This window comes from Euprymna scolopes, chromosome 12 (assembly GCF_053919585.1).
Source record: "Euprymna scolopes isolate OS-2025 chromosome 12, ASM5391958v1, whole genome shotgun sequence".
Lineage (NCBI taxonomy): Eukaryota > Metazoa > Mollusca > Cephalopoda > Sepiida > Sepiolidae > Euprymna > Euprymna scolopes.
This window is the reverse complement of record NC_136493.1, coordinates 10,869,388-10,894,387: the sequence shown is the minus strand read 5'-3', so window position 1 is coordinate 10,894,387 and position 25,000 is coordinate 10,869,388. Positions and strand designations below refer to the sequence as shown.

Here is a 25,000-nt window from a genome sequence, read left to right as displayed (position 1 = left end):
AAAAAGAAAAAATGACTAAGTTCAGCATTGACCCCCCCCCTCCATTTAGTCCCCAGGAAACGTCAACTCCTGGTGAAAATGAACAAATGGTGCAATTTTAGGCCTTAACATATGTAAATTTGAGTTTTGCACCATGTAAAACTGCTAAACACAGATTTTGGAACAAATATGGTAAAATAGTCCCAAAAATAAATAAATAAATAAATAAATAAAAAAGACTTATCCAGACCTTTGATGACATTTATTTGTTAAATATTTGTTTGACATTTTTTTCCGTCTGTTATCGATAATTATATTATATTATACACCCTAGTTTTTATATTTGAAATATGAAGTTAGATAAATAAAAAAATTTTTTTAAAAATCGCAACTCTTCCAATCTAATTAAAATATTTTGGATAGAAATAAAAATATTGGTTCAACAACGAATACCTGTGAAGGCCCAAGTTCTTTTTCAAAATCTTCGTCTATTAAACCATCCGGTGTGATGGACCCACTACGGAAGGCACTCTCTTCTTTGTTAAGTTCTGAAAAAATAAACAAAAACAACAAAAAAAATTAGGTACAAATTTTCAGATATTCAATAAAATTGCTTAAAAGTCAATCTGTACGATTTAACAGCAAAAATTTCATCAATAATCAACAGAAATATTTAAGTTTTTAAAATTATAATGGTTTAGCGATCAGTCAACATGCAGATTTTTTTTCAAATCAACATATTTATTTGAATTGTAATTTTTTAACTTATAGAAGAGATTCGATCAGAAAGAAACATAATATATATATTTTTATGTGGCATGTTGTAACAGCCATAGTCTTCTGTTCTTATCAAAGATTGAGATTTTTACATCCAATTCCAGTGGTTGTGGATGCCATGGTAAAGACTAAGGAAGTAAACCCTGACAAAAACTCCAGTTTGAAATCCCAATAAGAGGATGGGTAAGTACTGCAACACATTTCTTGCAACTCCTGCAGCTGTGCTGACTCCAACTGTATTTGTTTAATTTTCTGTCAGACTTTATCTGACATACTGAGAGAGGGATCCTGGTAACTGGGCAAACTTATCACCCATCCATGTTGGATATGGAGATATGGCGATGCACATTTGAAAGCAGAGGTATGCACATACGCACATTCCAGATGGATTTTAATCTACATTCTTGTGTTCCATAAAAAGGACGGAATGTAATTATCACAAAAATAAAGAACTGTTTACACTCCAGGTCGGGATTATGAATGCAAAATAGGAAAGAATGTAATACCTTAATATTTACATTTCCAGGAATGTCAATTGATGTCTATATAAAACGGATAACAAACAGAAGAGAGGAGAGAGCAGATTGACAGCAGTGAGTGCGATGTATATCTGACATCACTCCTTTGTCATGCCACATACCAACCAATGCCTCCAACTAACGTCTCCTTCTCTTTGTCATTGAGCAAAAGTTTAATTGTAAATAAAACTTATATGTTGATAAATTCGTCTCTGTTGATTTTGGGAATAATGCCACAAACTGTCAGGTGTATATGATTTTATCAAGCATTTGAAAAGTGCAAGTTAGAAAATTATGTATAAATAAATATATATTTGTGATGGGACAATTCCAATATTTTTCCCCAATTCCGTACTAAATTCCCAATTCAATTACCGATTCTGATTCTTCATAAATCTCTAAATATAGCATTGTTATTTTCGCAGATTAAAAAACATGTTAAATGTGCAGATATTTTCCTAAATGTAAAATTGCAGTTGTGGAGGGTGATCTATAGATTTTAGCTTTACTGGTATTTTAAAATCAATAGATATTTATTATTTTATCATTACCAGCAATGGAAGATTTTGCTTTAAACAAAAAAAAAAAAAAAAAAAAAAAAAAAGACAAAAGAATCGTTTTAGCATCGGAAAATAGGCACCAATGTTTCCAATTCTGATTCCTCCAAATTTGTTGATTTTTCTGATTCTGATTAATCGTTCCAACACTAATATATATATATATATATAGTAGAAATGGTAATTATTAAAAACTGAAGAAATGCTCGATACTGTTGTAGAGCAAATATGCATTTTATTTTTTATTACCGTATCTTTCTGTTAAGTTACATTATTGTTTCAGCTACCCGGCCGTTTTTGTGGCCGTCCGTAGCTTCCTCAGACTTTTACAGAAAACCTTTCTTTAAAAGTCTGAGGAAGCTACGGACGGCCAAAAAAACGGCCGGGTAGCTGAAACAATAATGTAACTTAACAGAAAGATACGGTAATAAAAAATAAAACGCATATATATATATATATATATATATATATATATATATAATAATGCAACAAAGCCTTCATCTGAAGAACAACTCCAGCTTCGAATTGTATAGCGACATCAGATGCTGCAGTCTTATTAGACAGAACGTTGCAGTCATATTGCTCTGGTATACATAATAAGAACAGAAGATTATGGCTAAGTGACAACATGTTGCATAAAAAAGGAGAAAAAATAATGTATTTTCCTGATGAAGACTTATGAGTAGAAAATTAAAATTTAAATAAACATGTTTACTTAAAAAAAAAAAAAAAAAAAAAAAAAAAAAAAAAAAAAAAAAAAAAAAAAGAGCTGCTTGTTGACTCGTCTCTAAACTCATATTTTTCAAATCCCAATGCATTCAAACTGGAAATGCTTTCACTACTAATTAAAGTTTTTATTTGTTAAACATTATTGAAGACAGATATAAGATATAACCCCAACTTTTAAAACTATTGTGTGGACAAAAGCAATAAAAAGTCACTTTTCTGATATTCTGGGACAATAGAGGTGCACACGAGTAAAGAAAGTCTCAAAATGACTGCTCTCTGGGTTTGTGGACTGCATGTAATGGGAAACGTGTTAGAGTTGTGAATACTAGGATCAAATAGAGGGCCAGCCAAGCCACGTCCAAAAAAAGAAAGAATATTTTATTCTAATTCCACACATGGATGAATGCAGATATATTTTTGATTTTTGGCTAGTATAATTCAGAGAGATAATTTAGATATGAATCAAACACTATCATTGCTATATTTGTCAAAATAAACAGCAACAAAAATAATTTTAAAATCCTTTTTAATGATGGCTAAGATGGCGATTCAACAATAAACATGGGTTTTAGTTGACAAAAACTAACACTGGGTATTTGTAAACAACAAAGAAAACATTTTACTTTCTTTTAACCTAACATATTTTTTTGTTAAAAGGCTAGACCTGTAACACCTGCTCTACTTTTTTATCACTTGCAAATTGATATGCATAAAAAATAAAATAAAAAAGTAAATAATAATACAAGGTTCAGCAGTGTGGCAGAAGTTTCGTGGTGTTCTCAATTTTCCCAAAACAATGCCGAGACCTGCATCCTGCTAGTTTTTAACTGAAGAAAATTTGTTTGTGATTAATACCCAAATCTATGGTTGTTAGATATTGACAGGCAACATGGGTTGCACACATGCAAATAGATTCCATGTAAAGAATACAAGACTTTCCACCATTGTCTAATGGAATGCATAATTTGACCCAGAAATATGGGAGAGGATATCGGTCAAAGGATGGAAACAATAGAAAAAGGAAATATAAAACATTCTAATGGTAAAAGAATGTTAATATAAATAAATTGTCACAAAAATAGGCATGAACTACGTAGAAAATGAGAAGCCGATCAGAGAAGTGAAGCTGTCACATTTCTTCACCAACAACATCCGACTCAAAAATGTCACAACACCAGTAATAACTTTTAATCAAAAGTAAAAATAAAACATATTTTTTATAGATCTACTGTGTTGTGTTTTACTCACTGTCAGAGTGTATATATTTTACATCAGTGATAAAAGTAGATGCTAATAATTATATAGACCGGACAAACGCATTCTGAATAACTGACCGCACTGAATATGTAACATTATAACAAATAATACTTGGGGAGAAAATAAAAACGCCACCGACAAAACCCATATTAGTGAAAAGGAATTTGAAAAAAAGAAAAAAAATATCACATGGTATGGTTAAAAAAAATCCAAAACAAAAATGAACAAATAAAAAAGCAACACCTAATAAATACAACTTGTTAAGAATAAAGAAATTACAGTTTCATTGTTGTAAATACTTCTGTGCACACAGAAGTACAAAAAAAAAAAAAAAAAATAAATAAAAATAAATAAATGAATAAAAATAAATAAATGAATAAATAAAATAATAATTATTATTTTTAAAAAACTGTAACTGGACATACTTAACTCTAAACATCTCAAGTTATACCATGGATTACCTCCACCATAGCATATGAGGAAGAAGAAGAAAAAAGAACAATCGTCTAATTTCCTGAAGATGAATATTTTATTATTCAAAAATTTGAAAAGAAAAATTTCAATTTTATTTTTAATAAATAGCAATATTTATTAAAAACGTTCGGCCTTTCTAACCGTTAAATCTTAAATTTAATCAAAGTAGTATTGTTTAAACAGCAAACTTCAATTGTTTGTTTGACAAGTATAATCTTTCAGGAGGGATAATTCTTTGTTTTCACCGGTTTATTTTCCATATTGTTATGCTGATCAACTCTACTGCATCGCTGTATGGACTCTTCGACACCATAAATAGCGATAATGGCGGTAACAGAGTAGCTATGAGAAATCCAGAAGCAGTCTCTGACAGCCCATTACTTTTGTACTTTTTGCAAATACATTCTCTTGTTAACTACCTCCTTGTTGTCTTATTCCTTTTCAGCCCTTAAGGACCACAGCATATATAAACAATTGTTAAACGCCTAAACACCTTGTACGTTTATACAATATTGGAATTCTATAAGTCATATACGAATCGCAGTTACGTTTTGCTTATCTATGAGTACGTAAATTTACACACATTATGAAATGTCCTTATGAATGTCATTGCAAATGAAACGAATATTTGATCCTTTGCAAAATAAAAAGTGCATCTATTTGAACGTGTCAAGTGGAAAAGCAGTTTTTAAAAAAAATTTTTTTTTTTTAGGTGGGGTGGAGTTCTAGTTGATTTTAAACATTTTTTTATTTTTGGTCTCGTGTGTTTAATTCTAATGAACTGTTTGAAGCTAAGTTTCATATTTCATTTGTTGAAATAATATCTATGCAATATTTAATTTTGTTTTTGTTAATAAAAAAACAAAGTGCTTCTTAGTATTTTTTTTTTTTTTCAAATAATGCATATTTTTTGTAAACGTGATTGAACATTATTTTTTGATGATTATAAATGGTTATGTAGTTCCTTAATTAAGTCGTATTTTACACAAATATGTTTCAATGTAATTAAGTTTGTTTGAAGCACTGTTCAAGATTTTATTTATGCAAATAAAATAAGTTTGTGATCAATGTGAAAAAATATATTTGACTGAAAATATTGTGCTAAAGACCAAAAGCAATTTTAACTAAAAATATTAAAAAAAAAAAAAAAATTAATTTAAAACAATTAAAAAAATTTAAGACACAATAAAAATGTCAAAAAATAATTATAAAAATAAAAATTTAAATAAAACTTTTTTTAAAGAAAAATTTCAAATAATAAAAAGACCAAATAAAAATTTTTAAAAAATTTAATAAAAATAATTTTTAAAAATTAAAATAATTTGTAAAAATTTAAAATTTATAAAAAATAATTTTAAACAATTTTTTAAATATCTATATATCTGTAAAAGTGAAAATGTCTGTGCGTGTGTGTATATTTCCCTACCAAATTACTTTGTCATTTTTTGGTCTTCAGACTCTAAATTTGACATAAGGGGTATTGAGATTTGGGAAATCATTTTTCATTAGTGTTCGGCCAGAAATTTGGCTGTCAAGGGATCAAAGTTCAACGATTTGACCTTTGAGAACTCTACCAAACTCCATCAACTTTGGGGCTAAATACTTGAAATTTTAAATGTAGGTTACTTGGACAGGGATCAAATTTTTTAATTTGATTTGAGGTCCAAATAATAAATGTTAACAGGGTCAAAATTGGGGTCAAAGTTAAAAAAATTTGACCTCTCAACCAATTTTTGGTTGGTTGTTTTACGGCATATCAACCCTTTTCAAGTTATTTAATGCTGAATCCAAAGATTTTGAAGAAAATTTTTTTAATAGAATATGTTTGTTGTTTTCAAGTCGGTTTCTATTTAAACCATAGTTGGGACCCTACCAGGTACTACCACTCTGCGTCAGAGTGGACCTGGGAGCAATGGTAATTAAAGGGTGGCTCCACACTCCCCAAAGCCCACAAACTGGGGCCTTACCACTGGATATAGTTTAAGGTCATATCCAGGACCTCAACCAATTTTTAGTCTAAACATTTGAAATTTTACATAAAGTGTATTCAGACATAGGGCAAGCTTTTTAATTAGTTTTTGGGCGAAAATTTGGCAGCCAAGATGTCAAAGTTGAACTTTGCAGACTCTACCAAACTCCTTCGCCAATTTTGGGTCTAAAAACTTGAAATTTTAGATGTAGGTTACTTGGATACGAGTCAAACTTTTTAATATATATGCACATAAAGTTATGAACCGTACATAGGACCCAAGCAAAGCCAGGCCAAACTGCTAGTTTAAAAAGTAATTAAAAATTTAAAAATATTTAAAAATTAAAACTAAAACCATTTATGAACGAAAAATTAAAAAACTGCACAGACGCTTGTTAATGAAAATAATTGTCGTGCTTGTAAGCATTATTATTCTATCATTAAGAATATCAAGAGGAATAAAAAACTAAAAAAATGAAAAAGAGAAAGCGAGTAAAACTGATTATGTTTATCTTTTTGTTTATTTTCATAATATTGCGTTGTGATTTGACTTTCAAGCGCACCTGATGCATATTCTATTTAAATTAAATCAACGCTTCTATAATGGAACTCACACCCGACGTTAATCTTGCGTAGCCAATGTACCGTTCCGACATTTCAAAATACAACCGCTGAGAGACAACGCGCAGATCTTTACTAACTTTTCTTTCTTCAACTTTAGAACATGTCAAGAAAGAAGAAAAAAAGAAAAAAGTACAAAATACTGAGGATGGAGTTTGACTCCAAAATATATTTAAATTATAAATTTCAAACAAGTAAAATATTTGTTTATTTTCATAATATTGCATTGTGATTTGGCTTTCAAGCGCACCTGATGCATATGATGTTTTAACATTTTCTCTGGAAAGCCCTACAAACGAGACATGCCCAATAATGTAGGAATAATCTAATATGGAGGTTACCAATGCTTCAAACTAAAGTTAGAAAACTAAGCTTAATTCATTAGCAGCCGAATTAAGGTAAACTTTTAGATGTAAACGTAAATATTTTCAAGCATCCCATTAATGGGATGCTGGAGGGTACTGGGTTAAGAAGGACATACTTAATTAGTCTCTTTCTTCATAAGTCCATTCTCTCCAATAAAACCCTGAAGAAACTCGGTGAACGTTTTTCTTGTGTTTTTCCTGCATGACAAATTTTCTTCATCTAATTTAACAGAAAAGGCGATCAATAACCACTAGACGACATGGCAACTCATGAAACGATGACGAGAAGATACGACAATGAAAAAAAAAAGACCAGCACATAAATCCCTGCGTAACGTTAAGTATACAAAAACTTCATTAATTTTATTTGGTTGGTTGATCGCTTATAGGGGAGAACATGCCTGGGAGTTGTTGCAAGTGTGTTAAAGATTGAATCAAGTTATAGTGAACATTCTTTTTGACTTCATTATTTAGTTTAATAAGATGTGGTTTGATAAGGAGAACACGCGATGAGAACATGTGATGGGATTTCATACGGAGCTGATTATTCTCAACAATTGTAACCTAAAATAGAAACCTGTTTTTCCAGTTGGTCAACGCTGGGAATAAAATGCCCACGAAACAAGATTGGTCAACACAAACACACATTATTTGCTTTCATTATTTTCAAACACACACTTCAACAGAAACCTTTAATCTTCAAATACAGTTGAACCCCGGGATACGGTGACCCTAAGATACGTTTTTTTTTCAGGTTACGATGCGGAATACGTTTTTTCGGCCCCTGGTTACGGTATTTGCCTCGCTTTATGGTTTTATTTAATTATATACATATGTATTATATACTGTGCTGTATTTTGTTACTAATTTTTAATTCTGTTTCGTGGGGTTCTACTGTAATTCAACAAGGACTTGTTTCATAAAATTCAGTGTTGTATACTTGGAAAAGTTGAGCTTTTAATATCTTGATGCCTTCATTCAGTCTTGAAAGACAATGCTTACCACTTGTAAGGACAACTGTGTGTAATTGTGAAGCAGAGGTTGCATAATCACCAACTAAACCTATCTTGAATCGACACTGCTAGAGTCCAGTGGCAAGGAAAAGTGCTAGACGACTGGAAACAATGCCAAGATAAGCGGAGAGTACATATAGCACCTGGAATTCCCAAATGGTCACCCATTTTAATACTATCCAGGCTCAACATTGCTTAACTTCAGTAATCTGATGAGAACCAATGTGCTGTATATATTTTAATATTTTATATTATTTGAATCATTCAGACTACTGTTCTCATTTTGAGTGTTATTCTCAGGTTGTAACCTCCAACCTTGCACTGGCTCTTCAAATCCCACTTTCCGATCCTTGTGTCACATCTCGCTATGAGAAAGAGATAAATAAGTCTATAATCATGTCTGAAGTAGTCTCTGGAATCACTTCTGTACTTTCTGTAAATACAGACTCTTATTGTCTTATTTCTTTTTGATCTGTTAAAGTCCACAACAATTAGCAAGGTGTTACATGCGATTTTCTTCACTTAATTTCCCGGGCAACACCAGGTAGTCTTGCTAGTATATATTATTCACATTGATTAATCGTGACTTGTTAGGATTTTTGACAACATTTCTCTAGAAACGTTACATATATTTGCATAAAATATATAAAAGGTAGCATATAGTTCGATTTTGTTGGTATTAGAGAAGCATGGTCATCATTATTTGAACATTTGGATTTTTTAGACTACTGTTCTCATTTTGGATGTTATCTTCACCTGATGTAACCTCTGATCTTCTTCAGGTTTATCTAGTCGTTTATATTTAAACAAAGATTTTTTTTATACAAAAATATACTCATATAATAGAATACATTTAAGACAATAAAAATTGCAAATACAAAATCGACATATTTAAAATGATAGGTCATCTTTATTTTCGAAAATTAGCAAAAACAATCCCTTTACCCTCAAATGGGCACTTTTCTACAGGGAGGGGTCTCTTTTTTTCGCCGATATTTTCGAAAGGCATCACCTCTTTTCGAGTGACTAGCCTTAATTTAAACATTTGACATTTCCGGTTTGGCGATGGTACGGGTTCGAGCCTGCCTGCCTACTACCATTTTTGTTGCAATATTTTTGGACTATAATGGAGATATGATCCCGCACAGTGGGAGATTCTATTTATAAACGATACTGCTAGGAACTGACGAATCAAATTCATTCACATTCTGCTACCAACCAATCAGAAACCAGAATTGCTCCATAAAAATTAAACCTTTTCTGTAGCAACTTCACATGTTTTCTTCATGTCAACACGGGAAGAATCTTTTGCTCTGGTGCTTCCAACTCAAGAACTGTCTACTGAGAATCAGTCACTTCCAGGACTTGTGTAGAACAACTAACCATCGGAAACTGTTCTGAAACTAAACATGGCTTACAAATCTAGAACTGTTTTTTTTTTTTTTTTTTTTTTTTCCTCAACACACACCTCCAAACACTCGGGCAACGCCAGGAACCCAGACTAGAGTATCACAAAACAAAGTTGATACATTCAATTGAATTACGAAACCGAAATTTCCTTAACACATAAATAATAAAATAATTATTTTGATTATTTTTTTTTTTGTTTCGTGATAACAGATACACAAGTGCTGAAACAAAAAAAAACAAAACTATTTATAGAAATGTAAAAAAATAAGTTTATTAATATTTTTTTTATTGTTTCATGATTACACACGAAGTGTTAAGACTAAAATAATTTTTTTATAAATAAATTATTTCCATATGCTTTCGTAACCGGTTTATGAATACAAAAGAAAAAAAAATATATGAGCTACCATATTTTCAATCTTTTTTTTTTTTTTTTGAGGTGGGATTGGTCAAAATATTTCCATTAATATTAGCGATAGACAAACATAATGAGTAAAACGATCACACTTCAACTATTAACCCACATATCAAGGTTTGATGCGTCGGTATTATAATAAGTCAACATCGTTTGGGTTATTGAAGGTACTTATCTCCCTACCACGGCAGGAAGATGTGACAAGGGCTGGAAAGTGGTATTAAAGAACCAGCACTCTAGAGGAGCAACACTGGCTTGCAAAAAAAAAAAAAAAAGTTTGGGCAGCCCTGTTTGTGTGAAAGCTAAAAATTCATACCTTTTCCTCAGGTATTAGGGCAGAATTGAACATAATAAATTCAATAAGTTAAACTAGATCATAAAGCCTCAGTAGGGCAAAAACTGATATAACAATGTGTGTGTCACATTGTACACTAGGCCTCACCAAAGCTGTGTGTAAAACGTCAGTGTTTTACACAATAAAAGCAACGTCATCATTTCATGTGTTTACTATTTTCGGATTCAATTTCTATGGATGAGCATTGACGCTATAAGTGTTAATGGAAGTAACGTTTTTTTTTTTTTTTTTTTTTTTTTTGCTATCGTATTTTCATATTTACGTTGTAAAACAAATAGATTTTTTTTAACGAACTACACAGACGAGAGTTAATAAAATAAAATTAATTTTAATGTCTTCTGTTGACATTTATGTATCTAAAGATAATTTTGCTTACAGGCCTCCATACTTTTTGGAAAAAAACGCCAGAAAATAAAGATGACCTATCATTTTAAATAATTAAATCAAAATAGATTTTTTTTATGTCGATTTTGTATTTGCAATTTTTATTGTCTTAAATATATTCTATTATATGAGTATATTTTTTTATAAAAAAAATCTTTGTTTAAACTTCATATCGCATATTTGAATTTAATTTCATTTAAAGCTTTTTAAGAATAATTATTTTTTAGAATTATGTTTTGTTTTAATTCAACCCCAATCTACCGCCCCTTAAATAAAACTTAATTAAAAATATAGCCTACATAACCCACCATTATGCCTAGCAGCTTTATTTCAAAGTTCATAATAATAACTTTTGGAGTTTACCCCCACACAAACACATGCCAGACATACGGATGACCCATTGGGTCACAATACCACCGTTATTTGTTCTAATTGATTTCGTTGAAAAAGTTATAAACTGTCACCTTTTAATACAGTCTTTTTACATAAACTAAATATCATCAGAATCTTTAATTTTATATTATCCTTACGATATTAACATGACTGGTTTTGATTTTTTGTTTCAGATCATCTACTAGTTGGCCAGTTGTATACAAATCCCAAGAGCGATAAGAGCCTTCTATCGTGTCTGAAAGTTACCATGTTCAACAAGCTAGATCGGAGATGTACTGTACAACTCATGCTCTCTACCAATCCAAGTTATGACAACAGGACCATTGCCAGCACTCTCAAAATAAAAATCCGGACGGTTCAATGCTTAAGGGTACAGCTCAACAAAGTTTCCAGCCATGATTATGGTCTTTGGTGCAGTTCCAAGTGAGGGCCACATCATGCCACCTCAATATATCTTTGAAGTGTACCTGGATGTGCTGAAAAGTGTGGTGATCCCCTGATTAAATCAGGTGGCCACTGGCAGACCCTGAATATGGCAGCAAGAATCGGAACCCACCCAGCAAGTCCAAAGAGACCCAGGCTTTGCTTCAGAAGGAGTGCTACGATTTTGTACCCTTCTCTTACTAGCTCCCCCTCCTCCCCCAACCTGAACCCGCTGAACTACTTTGTTTGGTCATACAAGGAGAACATCACCAACACGACCTCCCACAGCACCAAAGCCAGCCTGATCACTTCCATCTGCAGAGTATTCACCAAGCCTCCACCAGCACTTGTGGAAAAAGCATGTTCCCAGTTCCGGACCCGTATTGAGGTGGTGATTGAGGCTGAAGGTGGCTACATTGAATAGATGTCAGCTTTACTACATAATCAAGTCACCTGAATTGATTTTTTTCTAATAAAATAAAGTTGTATGTTGTTTTCTTTAGGGCGACAAATTTATCATTCCACCCTGTACAAAAAATTTGATAAGCAAAATGTTACCTCAATGTCTGTCTGTGTGTCACCAATTTCAGTTAAGTTAAGAAGTTAGCTAAAGGAGTAAATAATTAAATAAGAAAACAGTCTTTCTCTCCCAGAGTCAATTTTTTCAAAAATAAAACCTTTAAGGGTACTAGTGCAGAGAGTGATCCGGACGTAACTCAGCCACTGCTCGGCTGTCCCCGGAACACTGACGTCAACAGCCGGAGTAAGCCGAGCGTCGCCGAGGAAATTAAGCCGAGCGTCGCATAGCATTACAAGAAAAAGAAAAGGAAAACTTACCTTGGAACTTTAAAGTTTTATTAGCGATAAAGGAAAATGGTATAACATTTTGTTTTTTTTTATTTATATAAATATTTTTTTTATGGAAATATAATTTTAAACATTTTTTAGTTCAATAAAAGGCTGACTGGTAAGTCCAAAGCAATACTTTCAAAGATTTTTTTTTCTTTTTTTGTTACAAGAAAAATAGAAACAAACTTTTTTTTTCTTGGGTGGGGGGAGTCTTTTTTTCTTTTTTTTTTTATAGAAAAACGTGTAACGTTGAAACTTTTTTTTACAAAAAAACAAAAAAATGAAACCAAACTTTTTTTTTTTGGGGGGGGGGAGAAGTTTTTGTTTTATTTATTTTTTTAGAAAAACGTGAAAAATGAAACATTTGTTCCACATGATTCGCCGTAGCCTTCGTTTCGAGATCTACAAAATGAAGGCTGTGATTCACCGTCAAATGGCGATACCCTTCTCCTGCCACTGTTGTATGCCTTCCAACAGTCTGATACGACCGTGGTCCCCGGCAGAATATACTGTTTTATTAAGAGAAAGAGGGTTTCTGCATTACAGTTTGGCACACTCACCAAGAAACCCTCCTTTACGGCGGGGTCGTATCCACCGAAGACCCAGACAGGTGTGATTAGTCGGCCTACGTTATGTTTTCGGCGATTGAATACTGCCTCACCTATTTTCACCTATGTCCCAGGCCCCCTATCTGCCGGGGATTTCTGAGAAAATATTCTCCACAGATGTCTCAGGAAATTTTTCCAATCGGCGATGGTGTGTGATGACCTTAAATCGCATTCGCATTGGAGATCTTTTTTCGTGGCTCGCTGGTAGGCCCACAGGTAAATGATTTTGATAACTGTTACTATTGTAAGCCTGGACTTGGCGAAAAATGTGCTAGTCCTTAGTGAATTATACGTTCGGCAATTGCTAGCCTGACACCTCCAGGCATAGCCATCGCTGACTTTTGCTCTTATAAGCTGGCACCTGTGTCCGCATGACGAACACATTTTCAACCTTGCCAGTAATTTTTTTTGTCTGGCTGGGGTTTTCAGTTGATCACATAAAGATGTGAAATTCATTTTTTTTTAACACTTTTTTCTTCCTGTCCTGAATTTAATAACTTGTGTCTTTTCCGTTAATGTAGGAACTGGTGTTTTTTTTTTTGTTTTTTTTTTACTTTTTCTTTTCTTCCTCTTCTAAATTGTCGTCTGCTGCTTTGAATTTGCAACGCGCGCCGCGTGGAAAAACATCGCACCTCATTTTCAGTGGCTCAGCTTTATGTTACGGCGACGCTCGGCTTACTCTTTCAGCAAACGTCTCTTTGTGTTACTTTCTGCATAAAAAAGAAGCTTATTGTGTAGCTGAATTAGATGAAACGGCAACGATGAAGAGAAACTGAAAGCATGTATAAACACCCGACGCATATGTGTAAGGAAATTTTGTTATTGAAAATGTTACATTTTTTTTTTTTTTTAATATTTTTTTTCAAACATAACTCAAACCCAGAACTAAACTAAATATTAGCATGTATTTTATGCTATTAAAGTATATAGGAAAAAGGCCTTAGGGAAACAAAGTAGATGAACTCACAATTGCTTGTGGTTGTCATAATAGATACACAAAGCTAATCTATGCAGAGAATAGAAACCACAATCAATAAGAAAATCATTTATAATGAGAGAGAGAGAGAGAGAGAGAGAGAGAGAGAGAGAGAGAGAGAGAGAGAAAAGGAGATTTCGACTTTTGACAACAGAAAATATGCAATCTTAAACAACTTTTCTTTGGAAGGGTGGGGGACTCACCTTTACTTTTAATTTCTGCGGCCATGATTAAAGTTGAAAATGTTTTAAAAATAAATCTAATTGAAAAAATTAACGATTAATTCTGCTTCTAACGTTGTATCGCTTTGAAATTTAGCGTTGAAATGCGATAATAAGAAAAGCAGTCTAAAGATCAAGTGTTTGTTTTTAAATCAGATGATCAGAAAACCTTGAAATACGATAGCATTCCCGATTGAGCTTCAAATCAGCGATAAAGAAAAGAAACGTTTCAACTTATAACGATGAATTATTTGAAATATTCAGTTTTAAACCTGACGTAAAAAATTTTTTTTAAATGCTTCGCCAATGTTTGCACAGCATTTTTTAAACGCTAATATTCATATAAAATCAGAGAATCATGTCATCAATTTAATTTTTAATATAGAAAACGCCTATCTGTCCTACAAAAAGCGAAATAAGGTCACGTGTAATTTAACGTCATTGTACTACCAGCAAACAAAGCCAACCTGTGTCGGATGCTGTCTTCAGGATTTCCAATGTAAGTCTTTCTAATGCTTTTCTTTTTCTTTCAATAGAATAATTAGGAACTAAACTACCGAAAGTGGGTTGGGGTGGGGGTGGGAAGCCATTTCTGATGACATAAGAACCCCCCCACCCCACTAACTTGACATTGCTTAAAAAAAAAAAAAAAAAAAAATTCTTTTGATTATTAGGATGGTGGTGGTGGGCATAGGGTGACGGCTATACATTTAAAAAGAAACTTTAACACCAAACACGTTAGCGGAAGTGAAATGATTAAAAATAAAATTGAAAGGGGGGGGGGATCATTATCATCGACATCTTTAATGAAAACTGACTTTAAATTTTGTTTACTTGACTTTAAAAAGTAAAAGGTAAAAAAGATTTCGTTTCAAACTAGAAATTTACAAATTAAAAAAAACAAAAAAAAAACGTATACATCGGTATAGAAAGTAAATGGGGAAAGTAAACAAAACGTTTAATTATGGAAAGCTAAGGAATTGTTGGATTTGCTATTTGAATTCACCCTTCCCTTATTTGTTGGGCAGACATTTTTGTGGGGAGATGGAGAAACAAAGACGTACCAAAAGTAATGCCTCCTATTTTTTATTCCCCCTCGAATGGATCAAACGAGATGCAAATTACATTGCTATGATGACTGAATTTATGCATTCATGATCTTAAAGTTTCATATCTGTTGCAGATATTGACGGTGTGAGACTAAGAAAGCAACCCCTATCATAGAAGTGCATCAGAAGTAGAAATGTGTCATTGAATTCCGAGCAAAAGTGCATTAAGAATAGTGGTGACCATGTAGAAAAATAAATTCTGGAGCACAAAAGCTCACTTTAATGGTACCACTCCCGTCTTCGTAGCTCTTCAATTTTTTGAGTAAAAAAAAAAAACAAAGAAAAAAAAAAGAAAAAAAAAGAAAAAGAGGCTTTACTTTTGAAACGATTCGCGTTTATATATACCTACTTTTATATAAGTAAACCAGCTATACTGACTGTGTTGCACAAGAACATTTTCACTTTTATTTATTTTTTTAAACTACGGCACTTGTTTTTTTTATGAAATTATTAAAAAAAACAAAACAACAAAAAAAGCCGTTTCTGAATTTTTGAGATGAGGATTTGTTATTCATATTATTTGGATTCATCGGACTACTGTTTTCATCTTGCGTGTGATTTTCACAATGTCTCGGTTGATGTAACCTACGACCTTCTTCAAGTTTATCTTGTCAAACTCGTGAATTTGGACAGAATTTACTTCACGGGAGTAGCATGACAGGGTTCCATCAGCAATGATTGGATAGAGGTCCTAAGTAATTCGCAATTGTATTTTTTGGTCGCCCACACTGAGGATTGAACCTTAAACCTTCAGGATAATAGCACTTTTTACAATTGATTTTCAATTACTGTAAGCACTGCACCACAGGTCCGTATGGACAATTCTGGTACGAATTTAAGGAGCCTTAAACCTATTTTATTTCGAGTTGTAAATATCACTATTTATTACTAATTATGACTATATATTAACGTATCTCTCTCCTTATATATATATATATATATATATATACACACACACATATACACACACGAGGGGCGTGCAATAAGTAATGCCCCTGACCCACTTCCCATAGCAGTAGAGCAACGAAACTTGGCACAGTTATTAGTCTTTCTCTACATAGGAACCACCCAGAGTTATGCATTTCTCTCATCGTTTGATGCAGCTCTGGAGACCGTTTTTGTAGAACACCCCAGGTTGGTCCGCCAACCACGACGTGACTTCTGAAATAAAGGCTGCATCATCTGGGAAACGCTTTCCTTTCAAAAACAACTTCATGGCTGGGAAAAGGTGAAAGTCAGAAGAGTAAGGAGGATGGGGGAGAATTTCATAACCACACGCCCGTGCTTCTGATCTGGCAACATGCGAATTGTGGATCGGAGCGCTGTCCTGCAGGAGGAGGGTACCTTTGCTGATTTTGCCCTTCCTCTTGATTTCAATAGCTTCCTTTAATTTCCTCAAAAGTGAAGCATAATAGGTTCCTGTAATTGTGGTACCCTTTGCCAGGAAATCTGTCATCACTACTCCGTCCTGGTCCCAGAAGACTGTGAGCATGACCTTGCCAGCGGAGGGCTGCACCATTGCCTTCTTTTGAGGTGGTGAGTCCAAGTGCTTCCACTGCATTGACTGGGCTTTGGTCTCTGGATCATAGTGATGGACCCAGGTTTCATCCTGTGTAATCAGACTTTTGAAAAACTTTGACTCATTTTCTTGGCACATCTCCAAATTCATCCTCGAGCACTCGACGCATTCTTGCTCCTGGAATGGTGTGAGCAATCTGGGAATCCATCTGGCAGACACCTTATGCATATGCAAATGGTCATGAATGATAGTTTCCACAGACCCTGTACTAATCTTAACATCTTGGGCTATTTGGCGAATAGTAATGCGCCGATCTTCCAAAATGGCAGCCTCAACTTGACGGACAATTGCCTCATCAATGGCAGAAGGGGGGGGGGCGACCAGGTCTGGGAGCTGTTTCCACAGACTTCCGGCTATGTTTGAATTCACGATGCCAACGTTTTACAAGGTCATATGATGGGGCATTATCACCATAAGTTTCTTTCATTTCATCAAAAGTCTCTGTTGGTGTGCGTCCTTTCAAATACAAAAACCGGATCACTGCTAGACATTCAACAGGCTCCATTTCACACCTGACTCAGTTCAAACACCTGTAAAACAGAAACCACAATTAGTTCAGAGCTGTAATTTGCCACATAACCCGTAGAGATATAAATCATTGCACATGCAAAATTTCAGCTAGATCAGACAACTGGAAGTGGGTTAGGGGCATTACTTATTGCACACCCCTTGTATATATTAGTGTTGTTTTTTTTTTGGGGGGGGTTACATGGTAGTCAACACTTATCAAGGCCTGGAAGCCACTCGGGGATAAGGGTTATTGCGTGTACAGTAGTCAATGGGATAATATTGTAGTAATTGTTAGTAATGGAGAGATCCATGATGAGTTATATAAAAGAAAAAATGTGTTTGAATTTACACAAAATTTTGTACTATATATATATATATATATATATATATATATATATATATATATATATATATAGTTCAGAAATTCAAGTTTGCAAAATGAAGAATTTTGGAAACTTAAAGAGGATATATAAATATTAATACTAATATTTATAACTAGAAATGCTCAATATTCTTTCTATCTTGGCGATGAAAGTGAATCGTGGAAACTACCCTCCATAGATTTTAACGCCACGTTAAGCATCTTATTCTAATTTCTTTATCCTTTAAACACATAACTCCAAAACTCCTCATGCAAGAATCATAAATTTACAAATGGACATTCCTCCAGTTAGATTTATGCATAACATCTCGAATTCACACTTACTAACCATCCCAATACTTATGAATTCTTTACAGTTTTATTTTGCAACTTCATACGTGGATTCCAGATTGAATAACGTTTTTGATCAATATTGTTTTATATTATCCTTAATAGGATTATATCTCCCATACTCTGGAGTTTTTGAACTATGGTAACCAGCAAAATTATAGCTAGCCTGTATAATTGGTATTTTGCGATTTTCCTCTGTGGATAACAAGAATTCTTTGAAACTCCATGGAATAAGGAAAAAAATTTTAATCAGTATCCCTTGTTTCGAATAATAAATGTTGTAAATTTTAATTTGAAAAATGTTAACTTCCTTCTTCTAGCAGGCCACCCAACATTGCCCGGTCATAAAATACGCATAAACATTATAGTTAAATATATCATACAGATTTATTATCAGAGAGTCAATTCTCTAGTGATTATTATTCAATGTACAGTTATGATATCAAAGTAAAAAAAAAAAATATGTCCTGTATACAATCCGCTAGAATCAAAACCAGAATGTTTACCTTTCCAACCTTATTATTCATCTCTCCAGCATCGTTACCTGAGCTACCTACCAGATGGATATGAAAGCTTGAAAATTAAGCGACTTTGAGCTATGAATGGTTAATTTTGTGCATGTGCAAAAGTAACCAACTTATTCTTAACATAAAAAAGCTGTCATGTTTTCTGGCCATGCATCCGCAGTCATGAAACAGTTGACAAACAGTAAAAATCCGACGACCCTCACGTAATACTTTCCAATTTGGACCCCTTAGAAGCCCTTTTTTATGGATTCAAATCAATTAAAAAGTTTTTCACATGTCTGAATGCCCTATGTACCAAATTTCAAATCTGTAGATAAAAACTTTGTTGAGTGTGTAGGTTGAGAAGTGTCCTCTCACACACACATGCGCGCGCATTCTCACTTATATATGTATAACTAATTATGTTAAGATAATATCGTGTTAATTTCTAATTATAAAATGATTAACTGTAAATAAATTCCAAAATTTTCAATCTTCTTATTAGGATTTACTAAGAATTTTAATTTGCCAGTTTAAATGATAACTTTCTATTTGACAGTTTAACAAAGTAATTCTTTCTTTTTAAATATTAAAATTAAAATGACGACTTTACGAAAAACCTGAAATGCATTCACGTAGATTTAATTTCATAATTCTTTCAAATAGGATACTTAAAAATTTGTCTTATACTGTTTGCATTCTTAGGCAGAATACGGATCTTACTGAAATGATAACGCTATTTAGAAAACCATTCTTATGTGGAGGAGAAGGCTTCTTTGTTTTTTTTGTTTTTTTTTTAAAACAATCTGAACTTTCACCTAATAATTAAATAAACAAAAGACAATAAAAATTGAATTTAACTTGAAAATTCTATCTGAAAGCAAAAAGAAAAAAAAAAAAAAAAAACATGGTTCGTATTCTGCATAAATACTCATTCTTTATTTCTATAAATTATCTATTACTAACTAATAAAAAAACGTCTAAGTCTCATGAAATCAAGAAACACAAGAAGTTTCAATTTTATTAATATAAATTCTATAATAACCCACTTTCAATAAATGTATTTATCTCAAAAGCATTCTTTCGTCCCACACAAAAAATCCTCTCAGTGAATTTGAATTGGAAAACAAAATCCAAAAAAGAAAAAGGAATCAGCTCAAATATATTTTCTTCCTTTACTTGTAATCCATCTTTTATTAAATTTTGCAACAGAATATGGAATGCCAATCAACTGGAAGAGATTTGGGGGCGGGAAGGAGAGAGAGAGAGAGGAAAATAGAGAGACAGAAAGAAAAAGAGAGGAAGAGAAAAAGAGCGATAAAGGGAGCAAGAGGGAGAGAGAAAGATTCAATTTGCAGTCGGCAACACAAGCACCAGGAAAAGGTTTTAAGTTTGGAGTTTGAAGAATACCAAAATATAAACAGACTATGCAATAAAATGATGCAATGTTGTAGCTTTGGTTTTATTTTCAAATTGAAAAAAAAAAATCTATAGTTTTGAGAAGTAGGACTTTCTTTCTCAGGATTCAACAACTTATTTTAAAAAAAAAAAAACATTATCAATACAAGGATTAGTTAAGTGTCTGCTTGGATTAAGATGTACGAAGAGCGTTCAATAAGTAATACCCCTGACCCACTTCCAATGATTTGAGCTAGATGAAATTTTACATATACAATGATTTATATCTCTATGAGTTATGTGGCAAATTACAGCTCTGAACTAATTGCAATTTCTGATTTACAGGTGTTTGAACCGAGTCAGGTGTGCAATGGAGCTTGTTGAGTGTCATGCAGTGATCCGGTTTTTGTATTTGAAAGGACACACATCACAGGAGACTTTTGATGAAATGAAAGAAACCTATGGTAATGATGCTACATTATATGATCTTGTAAAACACTAGCATCGTGAATTCAAACATGGATGGAAATCTGTGGAAGCAACTCCCAGACCTATTTGTCAGTCAAGTTGAGACTGCCATTTTGGAAGATTGGCAAGTTTACCAGTAGACTAAGAGGTTTATGGAAACTATCATTCATGACCATTTGCATAAAATATCTAGAAAATGGATTCCTAGAATGCTGACATTTTTCCAGAAGTGAGAATGGGTTGAGTGCTTGAGGATGAATTTGAAGATGTGCCAAGAAGATGATTTTAAGTTTTTCAAAAGACTGATTACAAATGAAACCTGGGTCTATCACTATGATCTAGAGAGCAAAGATCAGTCAATGCAGTAGAAACGCTTGGATTCACTACTTCCAAAGAAGGCAAGTTTGCAGCCCTCGGATGGCAAGATCATGCTCACAGGACAAAGTACTGATAAAAGATTTTCTTGCAAAAAGTACCACCGTTACAAGAAACTATTATGTTTCACATTTTAGGAAATTAAGAGAAGCTATCAAAATCAAGAGACAAAGTAAGATCAGTAAAGATATTCTTTTCCTGTAAATCAACATTCTGGTCCACAACACACATGTTGCCAGATCTGTCGAGATATATTCGTTTAAAAACTAGTCTGTTAAAAAGTTTCATGCACAGCGAACACACAGACACAATTTGTAGAAAGAAAAGAATAAGCAATTATCGCCCCTTTTGACCTCACCTTTGACAAACAGGCGTCAACACTAACTTCTTTTAATCTTTTCCTTTTCCACTATTTCTCTTTTTTCCCCATGGCACACGGCAGCGACGGATTATGAGTGATGTGGCACACTCGCAAATACGGCTCTTTTGAATGAAATGAATTTTTGCGCACTAATCCAGTCTTAGCGAGGCAAGCTTAATGTATAATCATGAATGAACTCTACCATCAGTAAATTATCTTGTTAACAACATGAATAACAATCTCAATCCACACATGATTACCAGAGATCAACAAAACACACAAAACACATGTTCTTATACGTTATCTACTAAAAAGTATTGTTTGTATGAAAACATATGCTTTCTACTTGTCTTTAATAAATTCTACAGATTGTACATATATAAGCTCAGCATCTATCTTCATTAATTTATAAGTCGTTTGAACAGAATACTATCGCAACAGATCAGAAGCACGGTGTGGCTATGAAATCCCTCATCCCCCTACTCTTCTGACCTTGCACCCTCTGACTTACCTCCTCACAGCCGTCAAATTATTCTTGAAAAGAAAGCATTTCCCAGATGATGCAGATTTGGTTTCTGAAGTCACGTCGCCATTTGAGGACCAACCTAGGGTGTTCTTCAGAGCTGTATTAGACAATGGGAGAAACGCACAAATCTGGGTGGTTCCTATGTAACAAACTAATAACTGTGACAAGTTTCCTTGCTCTACTGTTATGAGAAGCGGATCAAGGGCATTACTTATTGAACACCTCTTGTACATTTCTTCCTTTGAGTGTTGGTTCTAACACCTACAAAGACATTGGAATAACATTATATAGCTTTGAGTTCTGCTACTCAAGTAGATCAGTCATTAGAAAGACCCAGTCGAGGTGCAAGTGTAATTGCAAGAGTTTGGAGTGGATAGAATAAGTTCATGGAACTTACGCCATTACTAACCAGCTGAGCATAACTGGTGTTGACAAAGGGAAGAGTCTATCAAGCATGTGTAAGTAGTGTGATGATTAGGGCTAGGACAACAGCATATTCTTTTCATTGTTTTGACTCTTGAGTGTGTATCTGTTGATATCTTATATGCTTTTATATCAAGTGATGTGGTTCTTGGTTGATTAACTGTATTGATATATACTCGAGAGTCAAAACAATGAAAAGAATATTCTGTTGTCATAACCCTGGTGATGATGTATAAAAGCGTGCCCTAGCCTGTAAAGGTTGAGGACATGCGTTGCATGGAAAGACACCATATGAGAATCATATAATGGATGTCTAATGCAAGTCTTAAAGACAGAGTTAGATCTGATAACCTTGATCGGTGTTGTCCTGGATGAATAATATAAAAAATTTAGAAGAAATTATTTCTTAATTGAGGGTCAACTGGGCCAAGCTTCGTCAAGAGGGGGGGGCGGGTTTTCTGTGTTGTTATGTATATATTTGGAAAGAAAATGCTGATTCATACCCAAGGAATCTATTATATAAAAGTGTGTGCATGTCCAGCTAGTAAGACAGAATAAGGAGTTGAGGAGCAAAGAAAAAGAGAAAAAAAGATGAATAGAGAAATTTACCAAGAAGTTTTAATAGTAATATGTTTATACTTTTTTCCCTCGGTCAACATCGGGTAACAATGCTAATCATATAAGCAGTTTTTGGTGACAGATTCTCATAATTACATATATTCTGAAACTAATATACAGGGTAGAATGATAAAATTGTCGCCTTAGAAAATACAACATGATTCCATTTCCGTTTTCTCATAATTACATATATTCTGCAACTAATGTACTTCTGCTGGATAATGACACAGAATGCTTGGAAAAAAAAAAAAAAAAAAAAAGTTCATTTTTATAAAAGAGAATATATTATTTTGGAGGTTGTGCTCGAAACCTATAATGTACTATTTAAAATAAAGGTAAATCAGGGGCATAGAGCTTAAAGCATGAGCATACAGTGATCCTTATAAATTTTTAAGAAATGTCAGTAAAAGTATAAAGGCTTGAAATTTATTTCAATATCTTTATTTTTTGTGTATGTGTGTCAGGGAGACAATACCATAATGATCAGTAGTGGCAGAAATTGGGTAGAATTTGATTATTTAAGGGGACGGCTCAACAAGAACTTGTTTACATTGGACTTGAAAACAGCCATGTTGTAGTCAGCTAGAAAGCTCACCTGCAGTAAAGACTTTCACAGGCAGACAGTTCTAGCAAAGAAACTTTGTTCATGGAATGTGTTTAGTTTTAAGCACATATAGAGAGTAGGGGGAAATTGTTGACAGTGGTTGTAGTTAGACGAGTGTTTGTTGTGAATGTTTTACAGGGGGGAGGGCATAGACAAACTCAGTCGAGCATCTGCCAAGAAAGTAACGATAAAGCAGAGATACTCGCTACGTCTCTTCTGTGAGAAGAGGTTATTAGGAGAAAAGGATATCACCTACTAGATTTCAAAACCGGTTTTGAACCCTGTCAAGACAGGAAAGGGTGCTGCACTACTCCATCTTAGAACTCATTTAGCTCTTATCCCCCCCTCTCTATCTCCACATTTCTGGATATATCATTGGGTCTCACTAAAGAAAAAACTAATATGATGTTATAGGCTGGCCACAAAAGGATATGTTTTCTCACTCAATTCCAGGCAAGACCGAGTCTTCTTGCCAGTTTTTACAATGTTGACCTTCAACTTCAGATATCGATAAAAAAAATCTAGCAAATATACAAAATCTATATTGTATTATTTCATCAGCAAAGAAGAGTACTTTCTTTGGAACTCTTTAAGGAATAGATTTATAAATATTTTCTTGAATTGATCCCTTGACCTTTAAATTAATCCTTATCTCCAGATGTAGCAAAAAAAGAAAGATCAATTCTGAACATACGTCCATTTAATCTGCAGCTTTAATGAAGAGGTGTTCATTCAAAGTCAAGTGTGACTGACCAACAAAGAAGCATAGAAGTATGTGGATGTATCTATAAAAAAATGGAGAGAAAACCCGCAGTTTTCCCACTTTGAATTAGCTTGTTTGGATCATTTTTACAAGAGTTATGCTTCCCTCCAAAAAAGTAGTTACGAATGCCATAAGGTTGTCAGTTTTGTTTTGAACTTGATATTTTTTTTTTTTTTTTAAGCAGTAAACATTTTTATTATTTTACTTTTCATATGAAAATTTAATTTTATTAATCTTTACATTTTTTAAAAATTCTCAAACAAAATCGAATAAACTTTACATATTGATTGAGCTTTTTTTATTAAATGATACTAAGTAAGGCGATTATATATCTATAATATAAAGCTGAACGTCTGTGTGTGTGTCTGGTCACGAATAGGCTCCTATATGGTTGACGATTATAGAAAACTGATCACATATAATGATAGAAGATGTAACGAGACACAGGAATGGGTATGTTTGATCTGGCATAATTAGGATTCATTAAAATTGCAGGGTCTGCGTACGCGCCTGGTCCACAAAGTATGGAAATAAATTTAAAAATGAAAAAAAAAAAAAAAAAAAAACGTTTACAAGTGTTTTTGATATAGATGTGAAAGAACTGACCCATCTAATTATCGCCCCATTAGCCTCCTCCCACTTTTCGCCAAAATATTTGAGACCTTAATTAACCATGCTCTAGTTCATCACCTTACAGATGCTAAACAAGTGTTTTTGATATGGATGTACATAATACTTTGATAAGTATGTTTTAA

At 33.3% G+C, this 25,000-nt stretch overlaps 1 protein-coding gene across 4 annotated transcripts in view; it reads right to left on the bottom strand.

Annotated features, from left to right (window-relative positions):
- Positions 1-25,000, bottom strand: part of LOC145291174 (rho GTPase-activating protein 1-like) — a 290,865-nt gene that overhangs the window by 63,774 nt on the left and 202,091 nt on the right. For all 4 annotated transcript variants that reach the window (XM_080136719.1, XM_080136720.1, XM_080136717.1 and 1 more), the window contains one exon: positions 433-527. In XM_080136719.1, coding sequence (XP_079992845.1) covers positions 433-527 — 95 coding nt within the window. The remainder of the gene's footprint in view (positions 1-432; positions 528-25,000) is intronic.